General features: G+C 39.8%; 1 protein-coding gene across 1 annotated transcript in view; it reads left to right on the forward strand.

Moving 5' to 3' along the window:
- Window positions 1-27147, forward strand: part of nrg3b (neuregulin 3b) — a 176778-nt gene that overhangs the window by 134382 nt on the left and 15249 nt on the right. Inside the window, exons 3-5 of the mRNA XM_054599429.1 lie at window positions 15425-15498; window positions 21317-21343; window positions 25247-25349. Of these exons, the coding sequence (XP_054455404.1) occupies window positions 15425-15498; window positions 21317-21343; window positions 25247-25349 (204 nt within the window). The remainder of the gene's footprint in view (window positions 1-15424; window positions 15499-21316; window positions 21344-25246; window positions 25350-27147) is intronic.

Raw genomic sequence — 27147 nt, forward strand, 5'->3', positions numbered from 1 at the left:
GATATCAGTTTGGACTAGATAGATGGATGGATGGATGGATGGATAGATGTAGGAATAGATATGAGTCAATTCATTCCCTAAATAATACATTTGCATATGTATCATTGTATTTGCTGCTGCACAAGATGCTGAATAATGTCTTTTAATGTGTGTGTCGCGTCTGATATTCAGGCGGGCACAGCATCAAACCAGGAGTTCACTGACTACACTGAAAAAAGCAGATATTCAGGGGAAGCATTGTTGTCCTTTGAATTGTCATTCTGCTGGATTCAAAGTTTTATTTCTGGAAAATGTTTAGTTGTAAAGCTATGAAGTTACACATTACTGAAATAACCTGAAGAGAGTTAGAAAGCCCTAATATCCTAGCGGAGCAACTAAAGTTATCCTTTAGATTTCAGTCCTGGTTAATTTGGCAGTACATGTGGTTACCGTGGTAACGGCAAGTAGGAAACAGGGAACACTCTTTGAGCAGCTGCTTTGTCAGAAATAGAAGAGTAACTGAGGATCTCATTACAGTGCAGCTATACAAACAAAGGTTGTCTTAATGGATGAGTTCGTCAATAATATTTGCAACCACAATCTGATTTCATGCTGCAGTTGGTTGACCTTGCTGTTGGTTACGCTGCTGAGAAGTTGGAGGTGTGCAGCCTGTCACCTGCAGCTGTTCATCAACAGCTAACTGTGGCTACTCCTACTTATTCCATTACTCTGTTGCATACATTTTTAATGATCCACCGTTGAAAGATTGCCAAATATGGCCACATCTTGTTTTCTAGATGCATTTTTGATTCCACCACTACCAGTACAAACTATAATGCATGTGTAATAACTGGACATAAATACTTTGAATGGCTATTGTGGAAAAAATGCTGGAGCGCCTTGGTGGCCGTGTGGTTACAGTGCATGTATGACTTATAACTGTAATGTCGCTGGTTTGACTCCAGCCTTTGTTGCCGGTCATATCCCTCTCTCCCTCTTTTCCCCCCATTTATACAATGTCCTCTGTCAAACAAAGGCAAAACGTATGAACATTGTTGGCATCGTGACCTAATTGGAATAGAAAAATAGGCAAATGGGAAATGAATTGTGTCTATGCAGTAGATCATAAGACGTGTCAATATTTTGACATGTTTTTTTAATCGATGTTCACTGTTATTTATGTCTGGATTTCCTTGCATTTACTTTAAGGTCCATTCATTCATTTCTTCATTCATTCATTTCTAATTATGGCTGATCTTTATCCTCCTCAGTACCTGCCACTGTATGTAGAAAGAACATGCATCTGTAATAACAAGCATAATTCTCCTCTCAAACCATGTTTGCAGGCAGCACAGCTGACTCAGTTGACAATGCTATCAGTACATGTCAGCTGGGTTGAGTTGGAAAATGTTTCTCCCTATCAGCGTGATTTGTTGAGCATAGGAAAATCTAATTAGCCACCATCATTGGGGACGGAGCTTGACTGACATTGATGCACTCCACGTGGAAGGTTCCCGTCTTATAATTCCCAGACTCTCCCACCCTTCATTTTCATTTATTTTGCCCATCACTTCGATGTTCATCCTTTTGATTCTAAAGTGTGACACAGACAGATATAGTGGATTTAACCAAAGGCTAAACATGGAAGCGTATCCTCTGATGACTGCATAGTTGGAGCTCTGCTAACCTCAGACGGATGCATGATTTGGGTTTATTATGTTTGTGCTTTTGGGCAGTGTAACAAATGGGGGGAGTATCATTTTGATCTCTTTGCTGCAATTTTACACTCCTTAAGGATATTATCACTTCACTTAAAACTTCCTTAAGTCAGCCCTGAAACATGGAATAAATGCTTATTAAAATTTCTACCCAAGACAATAAAGATTTTATTTTCAGTGAAATAGAGCATTTCTCCATCCTGTACACTAATAAATGTAAATATACAGTCCAGCAAGCCACAAAGACCACACTGACCAAGCTGCATGGGAGCAAGGGTAATTAAAGCAACAGAGGTCATCTATTTCTGACTCTGAGCTGCATTTGCCTAGACAGGCGGCACATCTCAGCTTCTGCTGGCAATAACAGCGAAACAAGGGGAACTGAATTAGAATTGAATCAATACCAATTCATAGCTGTCCACGAGGTAAAAGATGGCCCTTACTCACATGAAAAACTCACCAATAGGTAAATCATAAAATATTGGTGTATTTACAGAGTGTATAGTAAATATAGATCACGCAGAAAATCTATAGGGTTGACGTCTGCAGTGAGACTGTGGGGTTATTTCTCCAGCTCAATTCTCTTCCAATTAGCATCGCAGCTATAAGTTTGTTTTGCAGTCTCATTTTTCATTTCTAAATGTGAAATCCATTCCTTAAATCTTTTAGAGGGGATTTTGTTTTCTCACTGCCTAAGGACTATATTTGTTTTGTATTCCAGCTGCATGTCAGGGCTCAGATGTGTGCTATGTAGAAGCATCGACCTGCGTATCGTGTGGTTAATACTAACCATTTGACTCCATATCTGTTAAGATTACAGCTATAAACTATTTCAGGCTGAACTGGTATAACAAATAGGATCTGAAATGCTGAAAAGGCTCAGATCGTGATTGTATGGCAAGCAAAATGAGTTGCAGGTGAAATCGGTTTGACAGCAGAATTTTTTGTTGTGTTTAACTTGATCACGATTTTAGTATCACAGCCAATCGTCTTGGAAACATTCTACAGTTGTTTCCTGAATGACTTGACTGATTAAAATGTTACAATTAGATCCAGATTGTCGCTACAATAATCTGGATCTAAGTCTAAATCTGGATTCAAATTGTTAAAATGGGGAATTGGGAGTATGTTTTCCTCTTGTGAAGCAGTCACAGTGCTTCTACTGTAGTATAACCATAGTGATTTTACGGAATTGCAGGTTCATACTGGCATGAACTTAAAATAAATGCTCTGTTACAAGAAATGATTCAACATATGTTAGTCCAATCAGAACTCTCTGTGGCTTTGATGCAAAAGATACAGTGGATGTTTGAAAGGTTAGAACGTACAAAACTGTCAGCTTTTCTTTGTTTCTCTTATTTGTGTGGCTATTTTATAACTGTCAGTAATGATGTCGTTGCTAAGGCTCTCACGGCTTCTGTGACGCCCACGAAGAGTCTAACTTTGTGATAAACACAGCTCTTGCTACACAGTTACAACAACCAATAATTTCAAGTTTGACATTGTTTTCCTTTTGGAAACCAACAGTATGAACTTTACCAAGAATGGGTGTAATAACAAAATCCAGGTCCCGTAAACAATGTATTCTTTATTTACAACCATGGACATATTTAGGATGCAGTCAGACAGGATTATATGGGCAGATATTGTATAGACATAATTATCAAGAAACTGGGAACAATAAGCGCAGTTTGATTTGATCCTGGGCTAGGATGTCAGTCATTGTGTTTAACAGTGTATTGCGTAGCAGCGTCTGCCTGCAGGGTACAGAAATATGACCATCTATTCAAGGCTGGTTGGCAAAGGCAGTCAGACTGATCACAATGGGAGAAATCTCTTTTTTTTCCCCCAGACTCTTGTTTGGGTTCTGTTAGACAGCAGTGTAAGCTGTTCCAGTAGTCTCTATCAGAGCACACGGCTGTAAACCTCTCACAAGGCAGCTTTCAGGAGCAAACATACCGCACTGAACACATGGAAGGTACAGTAGGTGTGTGCAGCCAGTCACATAAAGATGTGCCCTCCCCTGTCCAGCACACACAAACACACACACACACACTTACCTTGTTACATCGTCTCCAGTTCCAGAGTAGTTATAGCGGACCCTAATCCATCTTTTACAGCTGATACTGTAGCTTAGCCAGCGAGTTTGGCTTCAAGACAGTTCATCTACAAACAAAGCTCCGGCTTGACAGTGCTGTACACTCAGTGTGTGTGTTTGGGTATTTTTTTAATTTGTGTGTACGTGTGTGCTTTTGAGAGTGTGCATGCATAGGTCCTTTGGATGAATCAAACTCAATCATGCTGAACGTAGCAGACGGGATTAAGGTTGTAGCGGCAGATGTTAGCAGCATCCAAAACATTGGGCACAAAAGGCAGCAGTGTCCTCTTTTTTAACAGAAAATATATTTTTTTTTAGGCTTAGAAAAAACCCTGCAGTGTCCCTACTCGACAGTGGGTGGGCCTGGGGGGGAATTAGCCACAGCTCAGCTATTGGCAGACAGAAAGTTAACCCGACTCAACCTCTTTGATGAGCCTGATACAAATGCAGATTGGGGGAAACACCTGCAGCCACGTGGCGGCGTGGCTTTTGCACTCTGTTATGCATCACAGAGCAGAATGATCCCCCAGATACTTAAGAACCAGAGGCAGATTTGTACTATGTAGGGCAAGATGAGAAGCAGGGAAATGGGCATAACTAATACCATTGATGTTTGTGGAGAAAACCACAACATAATCCTGCGTGCATGATGGTAGTATTTACTTGCAGCTCCTGAAGGCATTCACAGTGTCAGTGTTTCCAACTCATTTCTAATGTAACAATCATTTAATATTCGCCAATCACTGTGTTTATTCTATTGACTGAAAAGGCGACTATAAGTGTTAACATCCCTGTTGGTTAACCACCAACAGGGAAGTTACAAAGTGGAAGATGAGCTAGTTTGGATTTAGATTTTTTTTAAACTTGTTAACATTGTAAAGCACTTTGTAATCCTAGATTTTGATAAGTGCTGAATAAAAACATTAATAATAATAAAAATAATAATAATTACAACACTTATATTACCTTAATCTTAATTAAGTGAGTGAAATCATCATATCATGATGACATCAACTTATTATGCTCTCTTTAAAGTATAACAAAATGAATGTTTTTGTTTGACGCATTAAAATAATTTGGCCTAATGTTTTTTTTTAAATAGCGCAACTCAGAGCATGTGCTTATTTTATATTTGCCTTAACATTTACCACATTGTGAAATGACTGACTACTTCCTTGAATAAGTGTTGAGTTGTTTGGTAAAATAGTAAGAAATGCCCATGACAGTTTTTCATTTCTCTTGTCTGTTTTTCCAACCGAACGCACAAAACTGTAATTTACACAGACAACAAACAACAAGAGGCAGCACTCCTTCTAGTGGGGACAAGAACCATGAACCTGCCATTGGTTACTGTGAGTCTCATACAAAGCAAAGGTAAACTCTGACATGCCGGAGGTTGATGTTTTTGCTCCTGAGGAGACAGATAATGACAGTGTTTCCAGAAATGTTGATACTTTGTGTCAAGTGTTAGTCAAGTTCAGTGTAAAAAAACACTCTCAGTTTCCCTCCCCCCAGTCTCTCATCCTATAATCACAGTATAATCATGTGTTAATGGCAATGTCGTCTCCTTTAAGACTAAATTGCTAGTCAACAGCAACCCCTATGATATTCAAGAGACGTCTGCATTTAATGCCACGCTTATTTACAAACTCAAGCACATAAAGGTCATTTCTCCTCAGTTATCTGTCGACGGCACAAATACTGATCATATTACAAGAACATGTGGGTAAATAGAGATTTTCTAAAGGTGGGACAGATTTCATCAGCAAATAACGAGCACCATTTCATGCTTATGCAAAGGACAAGGGATTTTTACCTTGTAGAATAATGATTTCTTATATATATAAGTAGTAGTCATATAGAGTTCCCTTTCAGCGAAGTGACTTGCTCCTTATGAATATTGGAAAGCATGTAAAGCAAAAGTGTGTAAATTGTCCCTGAGTTATTTTCAGCTCTGTGACACCTTTTAAATCCAGTCAAGATTTAAATGCACTCAAGTCATGTTTCCTCCATGTAACATGCGAAAGATCTGAATAACTCTGTGAGGATGACCATCTCAGACACCCAAGTCCCCATTTAAACAATGCTACGATGTCACATACATCTTCACTTACTCATTACCAGCAGGAGGTGAACTATTCACGTCACTCTCGCTCCAGCTGTGGTGATGTCATCCGCCGCGTCTATGACAATTCTTAGCACTTTAGTACCGTTGTGTCAAACAGGCTGTTCGCAGATAACGATTAAACTCAACCACTCACAGGTAATGACTCATGTTAGGACTGTATTTTATTTTTATTGTCAGGGTTACAAACAACACGGTTGAACTTAATTACTTTTTCATTGGCAGCGGTCCTAAAGGGGCATGTAGATGATATCAAAGAAGATAAGCTTTTACACACCTCGTTGACAAGCAGGGCGCCTGTGTTTTTTTTTTTTTTTTTTCCCACTCTCTTGCCATCTCTCTTAATTACTGTTATATAATCACATTACGTTCTCTCAAGATGCAGTTCAAACACCCCTTTCCCAATCCATAATGTACTGCATCATAGTGGAGGCGGCCAACAGTCTATGTTGTCTGGCGCTGGCAGTCGCTTGCAAAAAGGAGGAGAGGTCTAATGAATAATAAAGAAACGTCTCCGGTGATTCAGGAAGTTATTGTTTTGATGTCTCTCATTAGCTTTAAGACTTTCAGGATGATCGAAGTCAAAGAAATGTGGCACTACTTGTTAATATTGTACAATATTAACAAGAAGTGTCAACTTTGTTAGCTGTGCTTTAGCCTCAAGTAGGTCATCATTAGAGTGACACACATAAACATAATTGCTTCCATTAGAGTAACTGTAGCCAAAACATGGGGATCTAAAAGCAACTTATAGTGAAGTTGTAAGCCTGAATCTGCATCCCCTTCACTTGAATTCTCAATTTTCAGTTAGCGACGCACCACACCGAATGAAGAGCAAGAGGGATAGATCAATCAAAATTCATTTTGAGGTAATGCTCCCAAGTGAAACCACTTTATGGTAAACATTTGTTGCTTTTATTTACATCCCAGCTTGTCTTCTTGTCTCCTTAGTGTGTCCATTGAGCATGTAAGATTTATTTTAAATTGCCTAAACCGAAAGAAACCAAAAATCTGAAAACGAATGTAGTTTTACCTCAGTGGAAGTTGTCGTCAGTTAGAGCTCATATATATGGTAGCACCTGAACATATTACTCTTATGACTCTTATGACATCATTCAACAGAAACAGAAACATGGTGCAAATAATAACAGCTGCAGTGGTAGCCTGTTATGTACGTGGCCTTCACTGAGCTGTTGATATTTTTGCTATGGCACCTCTTAACAAACCTTAATTAATTGATGATGTTTAGCAAGTCTTATGCAAGCACACCAGATTATCATCATATCCACAAAGAGAGCTGATTGATGATCACGTTATCTTCCCCCATATTTCCCGTGTTAGATTTGCTCTGTGCTTATGTTTAAAGATGTGAAGAAAATGTCTTATGTTCCAAACAGCAAAGACAATCTGCTTGTTTTCTTTCAGACGTGTATGGAAATACTCAAGCGATACACTTGTAAATTATGAATGACTAGGTGGGAAGCGTGGAAGGTTACTTGGAGGGGTTAGCAGTACACAATGCAGATGTGTCATATTATACAGGGTTGAAAGTGCAAATCTTATGAATATTTAACCTACACAGACTATTTTTCAAGGTGGTAGCTTAAAGTATTACGCTCTGCAAAACAGAATAGTGTTTCCCAGTCTGCCAGTATATATTTTTGCAATTGTGTGTGAATGCACATGCACACATCCACAGAGAGAAAGCAAAAAGAAATCTCTGAAGATGAAGAGGAATACATCCCCTTCAGCAGCAACCCCCCCCTCCCTCTCTCACTGTGTCCGTCTACCCTCACCCTTTTCTTTCCCCTCTGTTATCTCTAGTCCTTTGAAACAGCACCTGTTACAGACTCGCAGCTTGGGAGCACCGTCGTGATGTAGTGTGCACTTCTGCGTGATACAGTGCCAGCTCCCAGTTTCACATTCAGCCCTGCTTATGTGCGAGGCAAACAAGTCGGGACGTCTTCATCCTCCTAGAGCTTAATGACTACTTGGAGCATTCGCGATAGGGCACACCAGACCAGAACACTGTGTGCTGTGTTGCTCCTTTGTGCCATGCGGCCTATTGAACATTTTTATTTCGCTGGTTGCTTCAGATGACATTTGATAGGGAGGCTGTGTAAGTGTGTGTTTATCTTGATGAATGAAATGACTCCAGCAGCCTTGTTTACTGTCTTAGCTGATGAAAATGTAATGATCCCTTCAGCGAAAATGGGGACATTGCAGCAGCAATTTCAGCAAACTAAGGCTCAAGAAAATGCAATATACCATAAACCCAATTCACCAGCAAAATGTATTCAGGATAAGAGCCAAAAAGTCGTGAAACCTTAAATAAGGAATGAGGACAGTATAACCTTACTAAACTTTATTAACAATGTATTTACTCTAACAGTAAAGTGGCTCATTAGTCAGGACCCTAATGAAGCTCTAATTAACTCTAGCAGAGTAAGCGTGAACAGTATCTGAGACAAACGGTTGCTTGACTGACAATCTAGACTTTAATCACAGCATTAACGCGCCATATATCACACATCAAACTTTTCATATCCACGGCAAAATGAAATAGCTTTATTAAAGCTCTGTCTTGTCATCAAAGTAATTAGGTCTACTTAAATTTATGATGCCAATAATTTAACTGCCATGCCCGCATCATGTTTATATCCACACATTCTCAGTTATTTTTACAGAAAGAGAATTTGCTCAGTGACAGCCATCCTTCTAGCTTTACTTCTTTCTGGCCTCTTCTCGGTAAAGCATTTAAGTTTTCAACACAGACACATCCTGGCAGCGGCATATCACTCTTGTATGTAAACAGCTCACACGCAGTAATAGACATCTATCAAATGCGCTCGAGGTATAAATCATGTCCAGCGCACCTTCCCCGCTGCACTGCTGCAAAAGACGGATAGAGATATGTAAGGCTTATGCGATAAAGGTAGAAGACTGTCTTTATTGGAGGCATTTTGGCCTTGTATCGTGTTTGTTTTTTTTTATCCATAGAACAATCTGGGCAGACTGCAGCCAACTCATAGCCTATTCTTCCCTCGTACCCCATCAATAACAATGAGAGAAGTGTCACCCATTGATTAGGCTTTGATATTGAGAGTGAAGCAGAGATGTGTGTGTGTGTGTGTGTGTGTGTGTGTGTGTGTGTGTGTGTGTGTGTGTGTGTGTGTGTGTGTGTGTGTGTGTGTGTGTGTGTGTGTGTGCGTGTGTGGGTGTGATATGTTTATGTGCCTATTTCTTATTATAAAAGAAATTAGATCACTGGAGGTCTACTTCTTTTCTGCTCATAAAAAATGGATTCTAGTTAGTCATGCCGACCTTCCCAGTGGTAAAAATTAGGCTGCGGTGGAAAGCGAATGCAGCTTAAATCAACTGCATACCCTCATCTTCCTCCTATACTGTATTTATATCCTTGATATAATAGGTTGGTATCGCGGTCTACAGCAGGTGCTATGTCTAAAAAATGAGCAATTAAAATACCACAGTAGTCCCAATGCCCACACAGTGAATAGACTAAATAATTGATTTCAATATTTAGCAATTAACATAATACCATATTGCATCTGTGCAGCCCATGCATATGCAAATGTGATTTTATTATGCATGACTTGTAGGTCAATTTATGGAAATGAAGGGTAACGCCCAATTCAGTAACACTTAAGAACATCAACTGCACCAGTTGGTGTGCAATATGAGATGTGGCAGTGAGTCAAAAGACTTGGTGCAGTGTGATAAATTTGCCTATTGAGTGTGGTAAGAACCCCTGCTGCCAAATAATGATTGCCTTTGATATAGAGACTGAAGAAAGTCATTTCAAGGAACGCAGGTAATTAAGGGGAGATGGATTCAGTCCAGCATTATCTGTTTCAAATTATTTGTAGATACTTTCTGTTAGCTTCCCAGTCATCATTCCTAGATAAGATCAAGTGCCACGTTTAAGTGGCATGCAGTGTCTCTTCTGAGCTGAGTTAATGCCAGCTAAAATAAGGTATTCATTTCATTTTGGCAACCAGAGCTAACAAGCAGATGATAGCAATGTTGTGCAGTTCAGGGTTAGACAGCCCAGACATATAGCCCAGATGAATCAAGACATGCTGTTGGAAAGATTTTGATATTGACTGTGAGGCTTTGACCCTGCTTACCCTTTTCTTTTAGAAGTGGCGTAACCATAATGTTAAACCCTACGGGATGCCAAATGCTCAACTCAAAGATGGATTTTTTTTACACATGCTACATGAATCCTCAGAAAACAATTTGCTTCAATTAGAATTATTGATTTCAGCTACCTGTAACTCTTAATATAGACACCATGAAAGACAACAGTTGCCATACTTAATTGTTAACATTTATTATATGAAGCTTCAAACATTATATGGACTTAATGTTGATTTACTACTACGTGTGTCCTTTTACCCTTCTGAAGTTTACATATACAACAAAAAGACAAACACAACAGCAGATTTACAATTTTATTTGAATTGTGTCTTAATATCTCTGTTAGATGCTTCTGGACGGATCACTTATTCCTAAGGTCAACAATGAAATTTGAACCACAGCTTTTAACCTGGAATGGATGATAAATCCTTCAGCAAATAGGCTTATTTGCTTTCTTACCAAGAGTTAGATGAGAATATTGATACGGCTCTCATGTCCAACATGAAGCTACTGCCAGCAGCTGGTTATCTAAGCTTAGCATAACGGCAGGAAAGACGGGAAGCAGCTGGCCTGGCTCTGTCCAAAGGTGACTAAATCTGCCGAACTGCACCTCTAAAATTCACTTACAGTAACACGTTGTATCTTCTTTTCTAATCCATCCAAAAACCTTAGCATAAAAGCCACATGTTTTGGCTTTAATGGGGGTTGTGTGTGTATGTAGGTGGATATTTCTTGGCTGGGCATAATTTTACCCTGTTTCCAGAGTTTATTTTAGGCTAGAAAAACCTTTATACACTATTTACTTCACAGACAGTAAGTGGCATCGATTATCTCATCTCGTCTCGGCCATTTTCTTGTAAAACTTTCACTATAAGCTGTGCAGCAGAATTGCCCATTTCATTGCAACTGGTTTTCAACAGAGGCTGTTTAAAAGTGAGGGAAAATGATCAATGGCCACCACATATTGTGCATCAGAAAGTAAGTTGCAAGCTCGAGTCGATCTAGTGCTCAACGCTACACAGTACAACTGTGGCTTATATGCTAATACGCCAGGGCATCAGGGATTAAATGAAAAGATTTTGTTGACACGATCACATTCCCATCCCTTCTCTCCTCCGAGAACCTATTTTCCCTCCCCTCGCACTCAAACTCACCATTCATCCAATCCTCCATTTTTCTTCACGCAAATGAACAGGCAGGGTGGTGATTAGTTATGAGGCAGCGCTCCCCACCCCTCCGTCATCCTCCAGACTCAGAGGTGTGTTTTCTCCGTGACTTGAACATGTGTTAAAGGCAGCTGGGTAGTCACAGCTCTGGAGCATTGAGGGAAAACACGCTCCGAGTCTATAGCTGATGCTCATACACACAGCGGCTGCAGGATATAAACACACACACACACACACTTGAGAAAGCTGTCGCGTGTACCCCGATACGCAGGCATATCTGGGTTCTCTTTGAGATATTTCCCCCTTTTGAAACAAAAAGACGCACACAAAATACATAAATACAAGCTCTTGTTCCCCCATTGCCCTCATTGGAAGATACACGCCTAAACACATACTCAAAGCGCGTCATTATCTCACATTGTTTATCATCCATTCGACACCATGTTCACACAAACACATTTACAAAGCATTGTTTGCATCTCACTGAGGGAATGCTGAGCTTGTTTCACAGTGCTACTAAGATGGAAGGAGGGGAGAGATGGAGACATAGACAAATAGAAAAGCAAGCCCAGACGTAAACAGATAGCCAGACAGGCATTCTGCCTTTGGGTTCGTGATTCAGAATACTAACAAGGCGTCTCAGCTCACACCCAGGGACAGAAGGTGATATAGGGCAGAGCCAGGCAATGGCAGGGGAGGGACGATTTACCCTTGAAATCGGTGTGGTCGCATTGGGTTCCTCCCTGAGTTTTTACGGAACACGATTGGCTGTTTGATTGTGATTGGCACTCTGACAGAAAAGAGACAGTACTTGAGTTTCATACCAAATCAAGGAATCCGTTTTGTAAGTGCAAAGGGATGCCCAAAATTTGTATCTGGCTACCAAGAGAGTATCAGCATCAGCAAGGTTATCTGACTCCTGAGATATGTATTTGACAACTTTTCTGACAAAAGGTTAACATTGGATCTAACATGATCATGTCAAAATCGACAGCTTCTCCTGGGATTCTCTCTTAATTTAAATCCAACTGTGGCCTTGTATTAATTACTCCCATACAAAAGCAGTTTTAATTTGGTCATTATTCCGATATTTTCTCATTAGTAATTTGGATTGATGCGTCGCGCATCATATGACATGTTATTTAGCATATTTAATTTCACCGTAAAATGGGTGGTCTGATTTAATGGTGTATTTCTATGATAATTAATGATGATTTTGAAACGGACATTGAACAAGAGCTGGGTAATATTTATGAAGAGATTGAACTACAGAATCATCTGCATAACACTTCCAAACAATGAATACTTTCAATTTGTTTTGTCATTATATCTGTACTACTAGGGAGCGTTTCCCCAAATATCTTGTGGAAGCAGCAATTGTCAAGATATTGTCAAGTCATTGTTACGTATTATTGGTTTATTAGTAGCACTATGTGCTGCTCTATTGGACAGCATAACAACATAATCTTGTTTATTTGTTTGTATGTGCGTGAAAGAAAGATTTGCTGGGGACTCTGCATTTGTCATTGTTTTCAGTCAGATTAAAAGGTAGAAGTCTGTCCGTGGGGAACGACAATGACAAGAGAGAATCAGGTTTTTATCCCCTCCTTTGCTTGCCTGAGCGGATAACTATAGAGGTTTTTGCTTATTACTTCAGAAATGAAATTAATAGTTTGAGGGTTTTCAAGGGTATTTTTCACACATCAGTTGAACAGTAATGAGTTGCACTATTTAAAGGTGCAGTTAGAGAGTTTTAACTGCCACATAACACAAATTGACTGTTTCAACAATCACGCCCCGCAGCTCAACAGCAGCCCAACGCTAAGAACAGCACTGAGATTTCAAAAGTTATTCTAACTCACTTTCTAGCACACCTGTGATTTTAAATGTTTTGTGCATCTTTCAATTAGATTTTTGTTCAAGTGCCTTTAATCAGTATTTTTATATTACAATGGAACAAATGGCTGTTGGTGATGTGAGGGGAAAGGATCACTTTTAGTGGAAAAACCCGACTCTGCAGGTCCCCTCAGCTGTATGGAGCATTTTAATCTCTTAAAACTCATTGATTTGGTTTTCTGGCACCAAACTTCACTGTTTTTGATTAACTCTTCACGCTGACGTTTAATTTCGTTTCTAGAAGCAGCAGGCTGCTGTTTTTAGCAAAAAGCTCGAAAAACCCACTGTTAGCTCTCCAGCATCAAAAGACAGAAATACAATCTAATAAACATAGTGGAACATTTTACATTTAAAGAGCCAGATCATTTTTCATGGTTCATGAAGAGCAAAAGAAAAGCTTAAATTAGAGTGAATATCGGATATGTGTACTCTTGTGTAAATAGGCAAATGTTTACTAACAAGTTGGCCAAATAAACATAAATTATGATAATATGTCAGTGTTGTGTTCATAGATGGTTCTCACTGCTCCAAGCGGCCAAAAATTCAGTCAATACATCTTAAAGCTTCATCGAGAATCTGACCTAAAAGGTTGAAATGCAATTGCAATTTTAGGCCGAAACAAATACCAAAATTGTGCCACCTTATCTTCACAACACTCAACTTACCATTGTAGGAGCATTTTCCTTTGGTGCCACCAAATTACCAAACAGGTGCAAAATATCGAAACCCAGTGTAAAAAGAGATGCAGGTGCATTAGCACCGCTATCAGCTTTGAGCCACAGGAAACAAGAGGACTATATACTGTATCTGATTCCTATTTATTGTCATTAATTGTGCATCCATACTGCATTACAGAGGAAATAAGAGGTATAAGAAACTGCACTTACTAAGCTGAGTGTACTGAACAAATGGAAGCTGAAACTGCAACTTGAGATGTAAAAACAAAGCAAGATGACAATCTTACACAGTTTTCACTCGTATCCCAGCCTAAACCAACAACTCGTGATTTCCATTGCTGCTCAGTTAACTGAGTTTTACGTAACTCAGTTATTGTTGTCATTGTTGTATTTTATTAGTCTTCAAGCTATCACATTGAGCCAAGCTGAGTGAGAGCGAATGGCCGCTTCTGCCTGTCACTCATCCAGGACATTACACTGTATGTGAGAGTGGTGACACTGGTGGAAATGCAGTGGACAGATATTGATGGAAAATGTGCGAGCGCAAATCCCTGCAGTTTACCTACAATATGTCATCGACCGATGGAATAGAGAAAATATAGACAACCCTGACATATCGCTCACTCAAGTACAAGTTTATGTTGAAACAGACACATCAAAGCAAATCCCCCAATTGTCTCCCCTAAGCTGTGAAAGAGCAGAGGGATGGATCAGCCCACTGAATGTGCTCACAGTGTGGCCACTACTGAAGATAGGAATAAAAAATGCCTAAGTCCTCTTTGAGACAAAAAACTATTGAGGATTGTGCCAAACTAGGGCTGAGTGCAGAGGAACAAAATCCAAACTTTATATTTCTGACCTGATTCTTTGCGTAACTTATTGTAAAAAGAAATGTTTTATTCTGACTGAACAAGTTTTTTTTTTCATTATTTACTTCATTCAGTTATCAGCACAGGATTGGTAAAAAAAAAAAACTCCAATCATCAACAGGAATAATACATGTATAATAATGTTTAACGTTTGAGGGTATTGCTGAGATATTGCAACATACCCAGCAAAACTTGAAAATGTCATAATTTCGCTGGATATATTTATGACAGTTGCTGAGGGATCTGCAGGCGTCAACAGTGGAGAGATATTTATTTGATGATGAAGGCAAATATCTGGACTGTGCCAGGACGTTGTTTATACGAGCGTTCCAACTATGGCAGCTTCCCTTCCACTGTAGATCTTGAGTTGTCTGCATCACGCCAAGTACTCTCCATCCCAGGACCCCATTTCTTCCACTGGGACCTGGCATTCCTGTCAGTCATGTGCTATCAGTGAGGCTGCAGATGCTGCTTAGGCCTGCCCAACTATCTCCCCCCTTCCTTTCTCTTTCTTCTCACCCCACCCCTCTCGACAGTTTTCTGTGTAGCTCCCGCTACCACTTCGGTCCTCTGTGAGCACTCCACTTTTTTACCGTCCGTTCAGCCTTCTTTCTAGGTTTCCTCTTCTCAACTTTTCTTATCTGGAAGTCTTTAACTGATAGTTCGTGCTGTACTTTTTGCTTGGTTTGTCTTACTTCTAATCTTGCTCTCTGTCTCTCCCCCTCTCTCTCGCAGGTGTAAGGAGGGCTACCATGGACTACGGTGTGACCAGTTTGTACCCAAGACAGATGCTATCTTGTCAGACCCAAGTACGCTCTCCTTTCTATTTCATACCCTACTATATCAGTGTATTGATCTGCGACATGAAAACTAATTCCAACATGTTACATGCCCCTGAACGAACCTCTGACTGTACTGTATCAGTCAACAAGATAAATATAAATCAAGTGAGATCAGCCTCACATTAACTCTTGCAGAACAGGATTTTGTAGTCCTCAGGGCCCTAAGCCTTTATAACGGAGTTAAGGCAGCAACCACGAACACAACTTAGCTGGTTAGTGTCCAACTGGGGACCTTTGTTGCAAATCCCTTCCCATCTCTCTCTCCCATAGTTTCCTCTCAGTTTTTAACTTTCAGCTTGTTAATGAAGGCATGAAATACCTTTTCAAATAAAGAGAAAATTCTCTAAGCTTGTATGAGTACCAGACAACAAGTATAAAGCAGGTAATGTTACATTATTTAATTCATAAGAACAAAGATGGTTCAGTTCCAGCATCATCTGCTTTAGGCTTCCCTTTTTTATTTCCATTTTCATCAAGTCTATATTTTTCATAATGGTGATACATTTATTCATAATGTGTATCATGAGACTGCGTTTCTTTATTGACCCACTAAGGTACAGCACTACCATGCAGATGTTAGAACTAAAACCTGTGCATGAAACTTCCTGTGTCTTTTATTAAGTCTTTAATCTTGCTTTGCTTTAGTCTAGCTAAAAGGAAGGAAAGTTGTCAGTTTCTTATTCTTCATGAAAAACAATTTTCCCAGGAGTCTTTGAATCCCCATGATTGCTTTGTAGAGTAGTTAAAAAATAAAGTAAAAGTCAGAGGTACAAGGAAGAGAAATTGGTGGCCCAGAGCTTTTCCCATGAGGCTGCGGCTTTACAAATTCACACTGTTTCATGAAGTGACTTAACTCCTCTGCACCAAGAGTCAGAGAGAAAACTTAACTTCTATTGCCATCTATTTGATGTCACCAGTCCCGATGAGAGTCCATTAATGGGGTCACAAGCCACTGTCGCAAAGCATGTTTCTTTCTCCCTTATGGCAGCCAGTTTTCACAGTGGAATTTATTTTATCTTCTATAGGCAGACATCAATTTCCGTTCGTGTCCAGGTCAAAAGATTTTATGTTGCTCTTGGAGATAAGCTGAGCCATATTGTTTTTGCACAATAATGGTCACCCGGGGAAACAAATACAGCAGATTACAACACATTTATGGTACGTTTATATTTATTAAAGACAATAAACCTCAAAAGGCATATTCTTAAATATGCTTGATTTGTTATAGTTTATATGCTATTTTATGCACATATTTTAAGGCTCTGCAATATAAATTCTGAATATACATATGTTGTTATTTACAAATTTAGAAACATTTTCTGTTTGGGCTGACTGGAAGCACCTCAACACAAAAGTATTCTTGGAAAAAGATGCCTATTTCAAAATATAGCAGGGTTGAAGCAGAAAATTGTAGTGGATGGATTTTGTCAGTGGATTAAAGATACCTTTCAGATGACTGAAAAACTGTGTTTCAGGGACATGAATCTTTTACAGTTTCTGAAGATAAGCCTATGAAACAGTTTGATCAATGTGTGGGAAAACACGATAAGAGTAGGAATCTCCCAGACAACAAAGTTCACTCCTAAGTTACAATGCAATATTTGCACTGTTACTGCTCTCGCTACTGCTCGTATTGCATCCAGAGAAGTTTAAGTAGCCTTTTTCTTCTTATGACCCCTTAAAACAAAGCGATATCTATTGGTAGCCCCCACGTCACAGGTTGCTTATGAAGTGTTAAGAACGGCTAAGGGGGAATTTTTCTATTGCAGATTGATTGATTTGAATCATTTCTTGAAGCCTGTTGGGGTCAAATTATTCAGTAACCTTCACAGAAAAATCAAACATTAAAGAAAAGTCTGATATCAACATAATGTTTGAGTATCCAAGCACAAATTGTGATATAACACACGGTGAAAGTCTTGAAGCTGTCATTACCAACAAAGGCTTTTGTACCAAGTATTAAATAAATTTCAGTAAGCGTGTTCAATACTTTTTCCCTGTCATTCCATTTTATTACACGTAACTCCTTTCTGAACATATTTGTTTTCTTTTCTTTGTATGGATGGATTACTTGGGTTGTTACCGACATCTGGTGTCAATAGCACCTTTAGAAATAATAGAGTATATAAATATATTTACTGAGAGAAATGGTGACGTGTGCAATACTTATTTTACCCGCTGTATATATATACATCCTGCATACAACAATATGATATAACCTAAAGTGCAGCCCTGCCAGACTTAGACTTTAAAAAATAAGAATCTCATGGAAAGCAAGGAGTTAGTTTCTAGTGCAGTGCTTATTCAAAAGTTGCCTGCCTGTTCGGAACGAGAACTGCTCATCCAAACAACTTTCACACTTGACACTGTGCTTCCTCAGGGCATGAGCAATAGGCCTGCCATGACGTAGTTGCATCCCCTAGCAATGTGAGAGTATTACCCATTTTTTTGGGTGCAAAAGCTCTCTTTCTTGATCTTTTCTTATAAGTGCTGTAGAAAAAAAGTATAATCATATTTAAATATCCATCCAATAACTATTAAAAAGGAAAAAACATAGATGCTTATTAAAGCTTTGTCAAAACATGTTTAAGAAATCTTAATCAGTAGTAATTTGTATCATGAACTCATCCTCAACATCTTCTATCAGGAAAAAAAATGATAATACAAAACTCTATACAAATTGTATTGTACTGCCACTCCGAGCATGCACCTGTTCACCACAACTTAACCGTGTTTGACCACAATAGTTCAGCCACCACGAGAGATAAGTGTACCCTGGAAGATTTGAGAGAGGAATGAAGCCTATTTTGATCTATGTTGATGCAAAGTAATCTAAAATTTACCCAGATTACCCAGGGTTTTGAGGATTATCCTGCATTCTAAAGCGAAATCATATAATAACATGCAGGCATACATGCACACACTACCAGCAACTACAAGTGGGATGTGCTCCAGTGAAATTCAATTCAGTGCAAGTATGTGTGTCAGTGTGTGTATGGGAAGGTTTGCTTTTACATGTTTGTTTTACAAGCAGACTTTACTTCTACATCTTCAGCATTAGACACAAATCACAAACTGGGGCGAGAAAAGTTTTTATCTGCCACACACACTTTTCTCTTTTAACCTTTTTGTTTTTGCTGAAATCAATCTCTGTGCTCCTCACAGTCACAAATCATCATCGCCTCTCGCGCTTTGTCTTGGTATTGACTGGCCACAAGGCAGCCACTCAACTGAGCAGTCCGCGCTGACTTGCACATACACTGCCTCTCCGTCATACACACACCCATACAGAGGTAAAAAGACTGTCGCGCACATCTCAAAAGCCCAGGGACAAAAGGACAAAGGGGCTCCCTTTAAGGTAGTCCAGCTGTGAACTCAGCCTTAGAAATAAGAATGAGAGAAGGTGCCGTGGTCTTACATATTGGTGCACAGTGGGGAAGCGGCTGGATCTTTAATTGGAAACATGGGAGTGTAGGAAGGCTGCAATTTAGTCTATGGGGGATAGTCAAGGGCATGCAACTAATGGTGGTTTAGTTGGGCAGGTTGCACCTTTGAGGCTCTATAGGTGATGTTTGGTGGAAGATTGAAGAGGAGACGGAGGGAGGTGAGCCGGCTTTGAGTTTTACCCAGCCTAAGCCTCTAATTTGAACTATTTATCTCTGGTAGATATTTGGTCTGGAGTAAGTAGCTGCACAGGATATCGAGTTCAATAACACACACACACACACACACACATAGACACAATGGCTCCCAATTCCCCTGCTCACCCAAACGAAGGAGGGGGATTAAGGATTTGATTCACTCCTGCCATTGTCTCTCCCGCCCGCCAGATTTCTGCCTCTTAATCGGGCCAAGAGCCTCTGACATGATGCACAGGTATTCTTCAAGCTTGCTCAAGGCTCCCACAAGACGGCGTAAGTGATTCCCAGGGGTGCTTTGAGTTGCCAGTGCAAAGGATTGGGAGCCTGCACGTATTATGATTGGTGAATGTCTCCAGACAAGGCTATGCCAGAGCGAGGGATGGGTATCAGTGTTGTAATGACATCATCTGCACAGGCTGTGACAGTCAGGGCGATTTAAGGGGGGGGGTTGGCTGTTGCCATGGGCAATCACAGAGAAAGCCTTGAATGGATAATACAGATCAGGCAACATCAGTGAGATACTGCATTCACTTCTCTGGCCTTACCGAGTGTTTGTTCCACAGAGAAAGTAAGTGCCTGGCAACAAAAGTATCAAACACATCTTAATCATGCAGTTATATCACAAAACTCCGAAAGGCAAAAAGCATAATGTCCGCAGGCCATAATAATTGTTTTGATCTTTAATTTGTGAGTTGTTATTAGACTGACTATGAATCAGTAGGAGCTTATAATAATCCTTCAGGCTTCGAGAGATAATCTAAAAATGATGAACTGACATTGTGCTCAGTAAAAACATGATGACACTAACTTCATTTTTAAATACAACCATAAATTAATTTGTTAATTGATTGATTAATTAGAGGATGTCAGACCTGCCCTTGTTTCTCTTTTCTCTCTGTTATCACAGGAATCGTGGAAATCCCTCTTTCCTCATTAAGAGTCTGTAAGGCAGTCATAGAGTAAATACTTGGCTTTCTATTTAATACAAAGTGTCTAAATGCTCTCTGAAACTTTCCCTAAATGTTCTAAGTTTGCTAACTGTATTTTTTAAATTTGATCATTCACATTAAAAAGACCTGTTTCCTCAAGTCACACCCCTTAATAGAGCAAGATAACCTTGTGCAATTACTATGAATCCATTCATCATAATGTTCATTCGTCTTTTATGTGAAACTCATTCCAGTTCTCTGGGGTGTTTTATTTTTCCTCATACTTACAAAGTCACAGCGCTGACATATCTTCCCATGGTACAATCAAAATGCATCCGAGAACAGATGTTTTTTTATCCTCTCTGTTAGCCTTTTCTTTTTTTTTTGGAGAGTGCCCACTACTTAATCTGTCAGTAGCTTGGCAAGCCACATTCTATTTAAAACTCAGACCACCTCTGTCAGAAAAGCAATTACGAGTGAGGGTTTCATTTTAATTTAAATGAGATTACATTACAGTGACATGAAAAAGGGGCACTGTCAGGATGGAAAGAACACGAGTGCTGCTTTTTATCTGTTTCCCCAGCACTGGGGTTGGGGGAAAAAAAGACTGCAAGAAGAAATACTATGTGTGTGTGTGGGTGTGTACGGGGGAGACAAAAACATACAGACAAGAGTGCAACATGCTGTATGCCTACAGTTGCGCACACATGCAAACATATGCGTTAGTCTTAAAGTGACCAGCTATGGATTATTGAAAAGCTATGCTTGGTGACAGAGGAGAACAATTACTGCAACGCCTCAGGCTCCAATCAATATATAAGCCCTGTGCAAAGCAACGTCGGTGACATAAAGCTATATGATATGTCATTTTTCAACTTTCAGCCCCCATATCTTTGTTGTTTTTCTTTCTTCATTCAAAGCCACTGTAGGCTGTGTGAATTCAGAGTGTATCTTGCAAACGCATACCAAGCATCTGGGGCTGCCTGGCTCATTACCTGGTGCACAAGGGAGAGCCGTGTCAGAGGAAGCAGTCAAACTAACTTTATGGTCTAGTTGCAGCATGTGTCTCTCCCTGAGGTGAATTCTGAGTAAGATATAGGCATATTGTGTTGTAACTGTTTTATTTTCTCCCCCTCTCTCTCTCTCTCTCTCTTTCTCCTCCCTATTTACCCATTCCCTCCTTTGACTCATGCTATCTGGCCTTGAATGGAACAGCGGATGAGCTTGGGATTGAGTTCATGGGTAAGACAACTTTTTTTCATTGACTGTCCGAAGTGCTCGTTAATGTGCCTTACATCTGTGAAATTCCTCATACGAAACACACAATCCAGCACAACAAGGCCACTCACCTTGTAAAATGAATGCGGGCCAGTCGCCATGGAAACACCGTTGTGGTGAATTAGGTGTATGCTGTCTGCATGAAGAACAGTGCCGTTATAAATGATGGAGCAATAAAGACGCAACGCGGCAGTTCACGTATGAATGTGTGTCCGCTTGCCTGCCGCATGTATGTATAGTCAGCTTAGCAGCCATTTCTGAATCTGTTGCATTATATATGTATTTTTGGGGGAGAAAAATATCTGTCTTTGTTATGAGTTATCAAACAGTCAATACAAATGCAATGGAAGGCAATGGAAATACAATTTAAACCTCTTTGGGTATCTGTTAAACCTTCCAGGGGGTTAACAAATCTTTAAAAAACAAATTATCAAGCTCCTCTTTCATTAATAATAACACACTGTTCTTTGTCCGGAGGGAATATACAATCTTACCCCCCCCGCACACAGCCTCTACAGTACCACACTCGTAGCATTTTTCATTTTCGCTTTGCCATCTCCTCCTTGCTCTCTGGCTCCCTTTTGTGCATACATGAAAACTAACATTGCATGCTGTGAAGTTTTCCATTAGCGTGGCTTCATACACTGCCGTCACATCACACACTTGCTCCGGGAAATAGCAGGCACGCCGAAAGCAAAAGCCTGCCCTGCACACAACATTCCCCAGTTCAGTGATTTTAATCTGGGGACTAAATTAGTCCAGAATCCTCCTGCAGGTGGGCGGATGCATTAGAGAAAATGAGAACAGGATTGATCGATTGATAGCTGGACAGATGACAGACAGAAGCTCAGGTAGTTCTTTAGGCTTTGAAATGCACTGTGCTTGCTCACTTGCTTATTCATTGTGTTCCATTATGACTTCCTCTTCTGCTTTAGAAATGAACCTATAATAGCTGTTATATAAGTCCAATATGTGACCGTCTAAGACTGTCAGTCAGAATATAGCAATGCTCTGGTTAAATTGTGATAGAGTGCTCCAAAAATGATTTTGTCTTTTAGTATTTTTTTGGGGCTCAGCTGCTGAAGCTCTGTATGTCCCCCTAGTTTGCCCTGATGTATTTCAGGCTGAATGTCCCTACCCCTTCTGTCATGGAGACTTTGGCATGCTCTTTATCATAGCATGTTTTTCTGGTCATGTGTAGTGTGGTTGCTATGGCATAGCATCGTGTTGTCCTCATGTCAATATGACATGGCTTAGCCAATGTAGCTGAGGCTGCTCAGTTAGTTACGTTTCACAACATGCTCTTGCATCTAATTTTAAGAATGCCTCGTAGGCATGGGCATGAAAACCCTTTAATGGTTTTATATTCAGACTGCATGTTGGTTTTTCCTCGCAGCCATTTAAGCAGAGCTTTGTAGACAGCTGTTTTTATGTTCAGATTTTGGAAATGCCTACGTCATTTATCCAAAAAAGGCAGAGGCTCGTCTCAGGTGGTGCCGCACATGAGCACTTATGATGTGGCAGCAGGGAAGGATAGTTCCCATATGTTTCAAAGATGGAACCATCGAGAGGTCATTTCACTGATGGTTAAAGGCTGCAGAGTTTTCAGGGATACAGATAAACAAGTGACAAATTACTTATGAACAAAAAACATGAAAACTTCTGTTGTTCATTTGTAATGTGCAGCATGATAACATTCCCTACATGTCCCAGGCAAATTACAGGGTGGCTCAAGAATCTGTGAGTCACAAACTTGTTGACGGATCCACTATTTGGAAGTATTCAAATATTAGTATCAAATATGTGATTTGCCACTATTATTATGTTCTATTATGCACAAAAGAACCTGAAAGATATAGCCCAGGGCTAATATTATTGGCTATATCGGCTTGTTATAGTTATAAATATCACTATTTATGTTGGCAGATATACAAAAAGACAATTCAGTCCAATAAACTGCAGCAGAAAATGTGTATCAGCTGCATTGTTATATATTCCATTTTGCATTCATTTTTTGAAATTCAAGTTTGTATATTTTTGCTTAAGTTAAGTATTTATACTAGAAACGACTTGATGATGGATGAGTTTATTTTCCGTAAGGTTTACTGTATGAAATTAATTCATATCTTATCTTAAGTTACTTTCATCTTTACTAGTGTTTATTTTTCTGCTGGGAACTATTCCCAAACATCTTTATCACACCTCTTTTATAACCAAATCCAATGGAAAATAAACAAATCTGTGTGCATATATTTAGATATTGTTCCACACATATATATATATTCTTCACATATCAATATTAGTGTGAATATCTCAAATTTAGTACCAGTAAGGTAATGCACAACTTAAACTAACTAAACTAGTTAGTCACACTCACAAGAATTTTCAAGGTTATAACATGCCAGACAAAACAACTAAACTTTGAAGCGTAAAACAATAAGCCAATTATTTGCGAGACTAATGCACCACAAGTATGACCAAATATATCCACACAGCAGTTTGTCAGCTTTCCGGTGTTAAATAAGCAATAGTGTGTCACAGCTGACCACCCCTTCAGCAATTCTCTAGATTGGCCCTATTTTAATTCCAACGGTTCCTGCATTCCTGAATCCTTTTCAGTGTGCAGTATAGACTTTATATCTCCACATATTGTAACTCCAGGATGTGTTCAGATGTTATCTTCATCTTTTGCCAGAAGCATTCTAATATTAAAAAGGTCTCCCTCCAGTTTGAACTCAAATACACCATACTGCCCGTTAAATGTGTTGATGCAGCACTGACGTAATGCAGAGGAAGAAAATAAAGGGGAAAATGGTGCAAACGGTGTGCTTGGTTGCACTCCAGTGTTACTGACAGCTCTTAAACACAAGAGGTATCGAGCTGTGCCCTTAAAACAAGAGTTAGAGGAAGTTGATGAAGCAGGCTAGACTAGAAAGGATGAAGAAGACCTCCCAGGACGGTTCTCTGACAGCATCAAAAGCCACAGACAAGCCCTCAAAGGTCATGATCAGATTGTGGTGATGTTTTCTGCACTTCACCCTGCTGTTGCCAAGCTGTTGAGATCAGACACAGGGGGATTTATTGTTTTTGATTGATTGAGTAATGACACAGGAGGTTGTGTTCAAGGCCATAAATGACAGTGGGACAGAGAAGTCTCTTCAACTCTCCACAGTGGATAAGTCACATACTTAGTAGTTGCATGTTTTAGACTGTGCTCATTTGGACCAGTAGGCAATTTGTTTTTGATAAGCCAGTGCATGTCTCGCCTCTGCACTTTGCACTATGGTAAGTAGTGCAGCCTCCACAATCCAGCTGCTCAGTCGGACATATATCTTCTAGGATCAACTGCTGCTTGTCCCAGTAGCTTGTGACCTTAAGCCTCTTCTGTTGATGTGCAGGGGTCTGACAAGAAACTCCGGGAGCATTCATTTGCTTCTAATTCCCTGTCGCCATCAGTCTATGAATGCTGACACACATACAGTAAACACACGCACACACGCTTTGTCTAGCCCCTGCTGTGCAGACAGTCCATCGTGTTGCCTGCTGGGTTTGTCTGAACGAAATGATTATCACACTTCACTTAGCACATGTCACTGAGCCCTGCCTGTGTCTGCCATGTCCCTATCCGATGCTCGAACACTGACATTTACTGACAGCAGCATTGGTCGCTTTATGCTAATGCAGATTGTGGGTGGATGTCTTTGTGTGGTCGTGTGTGTGTGTGTGTACGTCCATCCGCTGTTTGTGTGAGCTCAGTATGTTAATTCATGATACATTTCTTTCTCCCTGCTCCATCACAACCACAGCCCATATCCTTTGTGTCAAAATAAAAATTCAATGGTCTGAACTGTGTTCTCTCCTCCGCAGAGAGCGGTGACACTTACCAGAGGCAGGTGCTGTCCATCTTCAGCATTGCCTCGGGGATCTGTCTTCTTGGAGTGGCGTGTATGGCTCTCTACCGCCGCAACAAGTGAGTGATGCAAGCCAGCACCACATTAGTAGAGTATGCCCCCGGCTGTGCAGAAAGAGCACTTTACTATCATGGCATGTAGCCCAATGAAATTCTAAGTGTGAGTTAGCTAAAGGATGTTTTATCAGGGCTTCAGATCTAAATTGTGTAGGATGCATTTGGGAAAGATACTCATGTAAGATTTATTTGTAAAGTGGTTTTAGTAAGCAGGTGTGTACCAAAATGCTTAACACAAAGAAAATACATGGATAAAGCAAGGGCTAGAGCAAATGCAAAAAAAACATTAGACCCTAAGCTTGTTTGTACATGTTCACGACTAGATAAGAGGGTTACAAGGCCACACTAAAGCATCCCGCCAAAGTCAATTACTCACTTCAGGGAAGAAGAGAGAAAAGCAATGTAGACAAAGTGAAAGTAATGGCCGAGTGTAAAGAGGGAGTTAATGTAGGTTGGGTTGATTGAATTGGTCTTGATAAACAAAAATGGGTTTTATTTTAAGCGCTGCAGCGCTCTAAGACGTGCAGCGCCTATCGGGCAGTGTGGCCAGAGAGTCCTGGCTCAACGGTAAAATAAATGTACCGGAAATTATCCAAACCCAGACTCCTTATTAAAGTGAATCCCTCTCCCCCAAATGTTGTTTGACAGTTTAGCTTCTCCAATAAACTTAAGTGTATTCTGCTCCTCAGTAAAGACTTGAAATTTAATTTGTATCAGTACTTCACAGAGAAGATTAACCAGTATTTCCTTCCTGATAGTGTTTAAAGACTATACAGAGGAGTTAGAGATAAGACGGTTACTTATACATCTTTAAAGACCTAAACAAATTAAAATCGAAGCCTAGTTAATAATGTGTGCTTATCAAATTTAGTAATAAGGCAGGATACTGAAGGGCTACATATCACTGTGGTGCTGATATTTGCCAAATAGCCACAATCAGTCGCTGATTATCATGGATTGGACTATAAAATTAACTTCAGTAAGTAATAATGCTGGACCATATTGTATAACATGATTTAGTAAGCTTATATAATAATTGAGCGCACCTGAATAAAAACTGACAAAGCCATTAAAAATGTATTTTTCTGCTTTCAGTAGCTAGGAACCAAGCCATCAGTTAGTCACAGTTTAGTTTGTCTTTTTTGCTTCTTTTAACTTCTTGCCATGTGTTTGGAACCAGCTCGTAAAAAAGGGAAGGGAAGCAACATAAAGTTTTGTTTGGTAAAAATAAAATTATTTCATTTAATTTTAAGGAGCTTAGATAACACAACAATTAATATGTAGGCACACTACAAAGGAATGGGGCTTGTGGGTGTTATATATAAGTATATCAAAAAGAGGACTCTTAAAATATAAGATACAAGTAGCTTACTTTAAAGAAACCAAAAATGGAAAATAAAAACCTCACCACTGACCAGTATTGTAAAACACAACACAGTTTAATACAGCCACTTGCACCTTGTGTCTCTAAATTACAGAATATCTGAATGTTTGTAAGAGTAATTTGAATTAAGCCTAGCTACAGAGTACCTCAATAACTAATAACAGAGTCAATTTCAAATCAACAATAGCTCTGAAACAATGACAAAAAGTTGCACTTTGGCCGACTGAACCTCAGACGCCGTGACTGTCAAGCTGTCCAGGCATTTGAACCTTAAGTTTCCAGGTGCCAATCCAATCACGATCCCCGGCTTGTGAGACAGTTAGAGATTAGCCACGCCTCAGCATGAGTCATCCAACCGCGTTAAGTGGACCACATCCCATCAAGCATACAAATCACACTGCAAGAAGGGTTAAACAC

This window comes from Anoplopoma fimbria, chromosome 5 (genome assembly GCF_027596085.1).
Source record: "Anoplopoma fimbria isolate UVic2021 breed Golden Eagle Sablefish chromosome 5, Afim_UVic_2022, whole genome shotgun sequence".
Lineage (NCBI taxonomy): Eukaryota > Metazoa > Chordata > Actinopteri > Perciformes > Anoplopomatidae > Anoplopoma > Anoplopoma fimbria.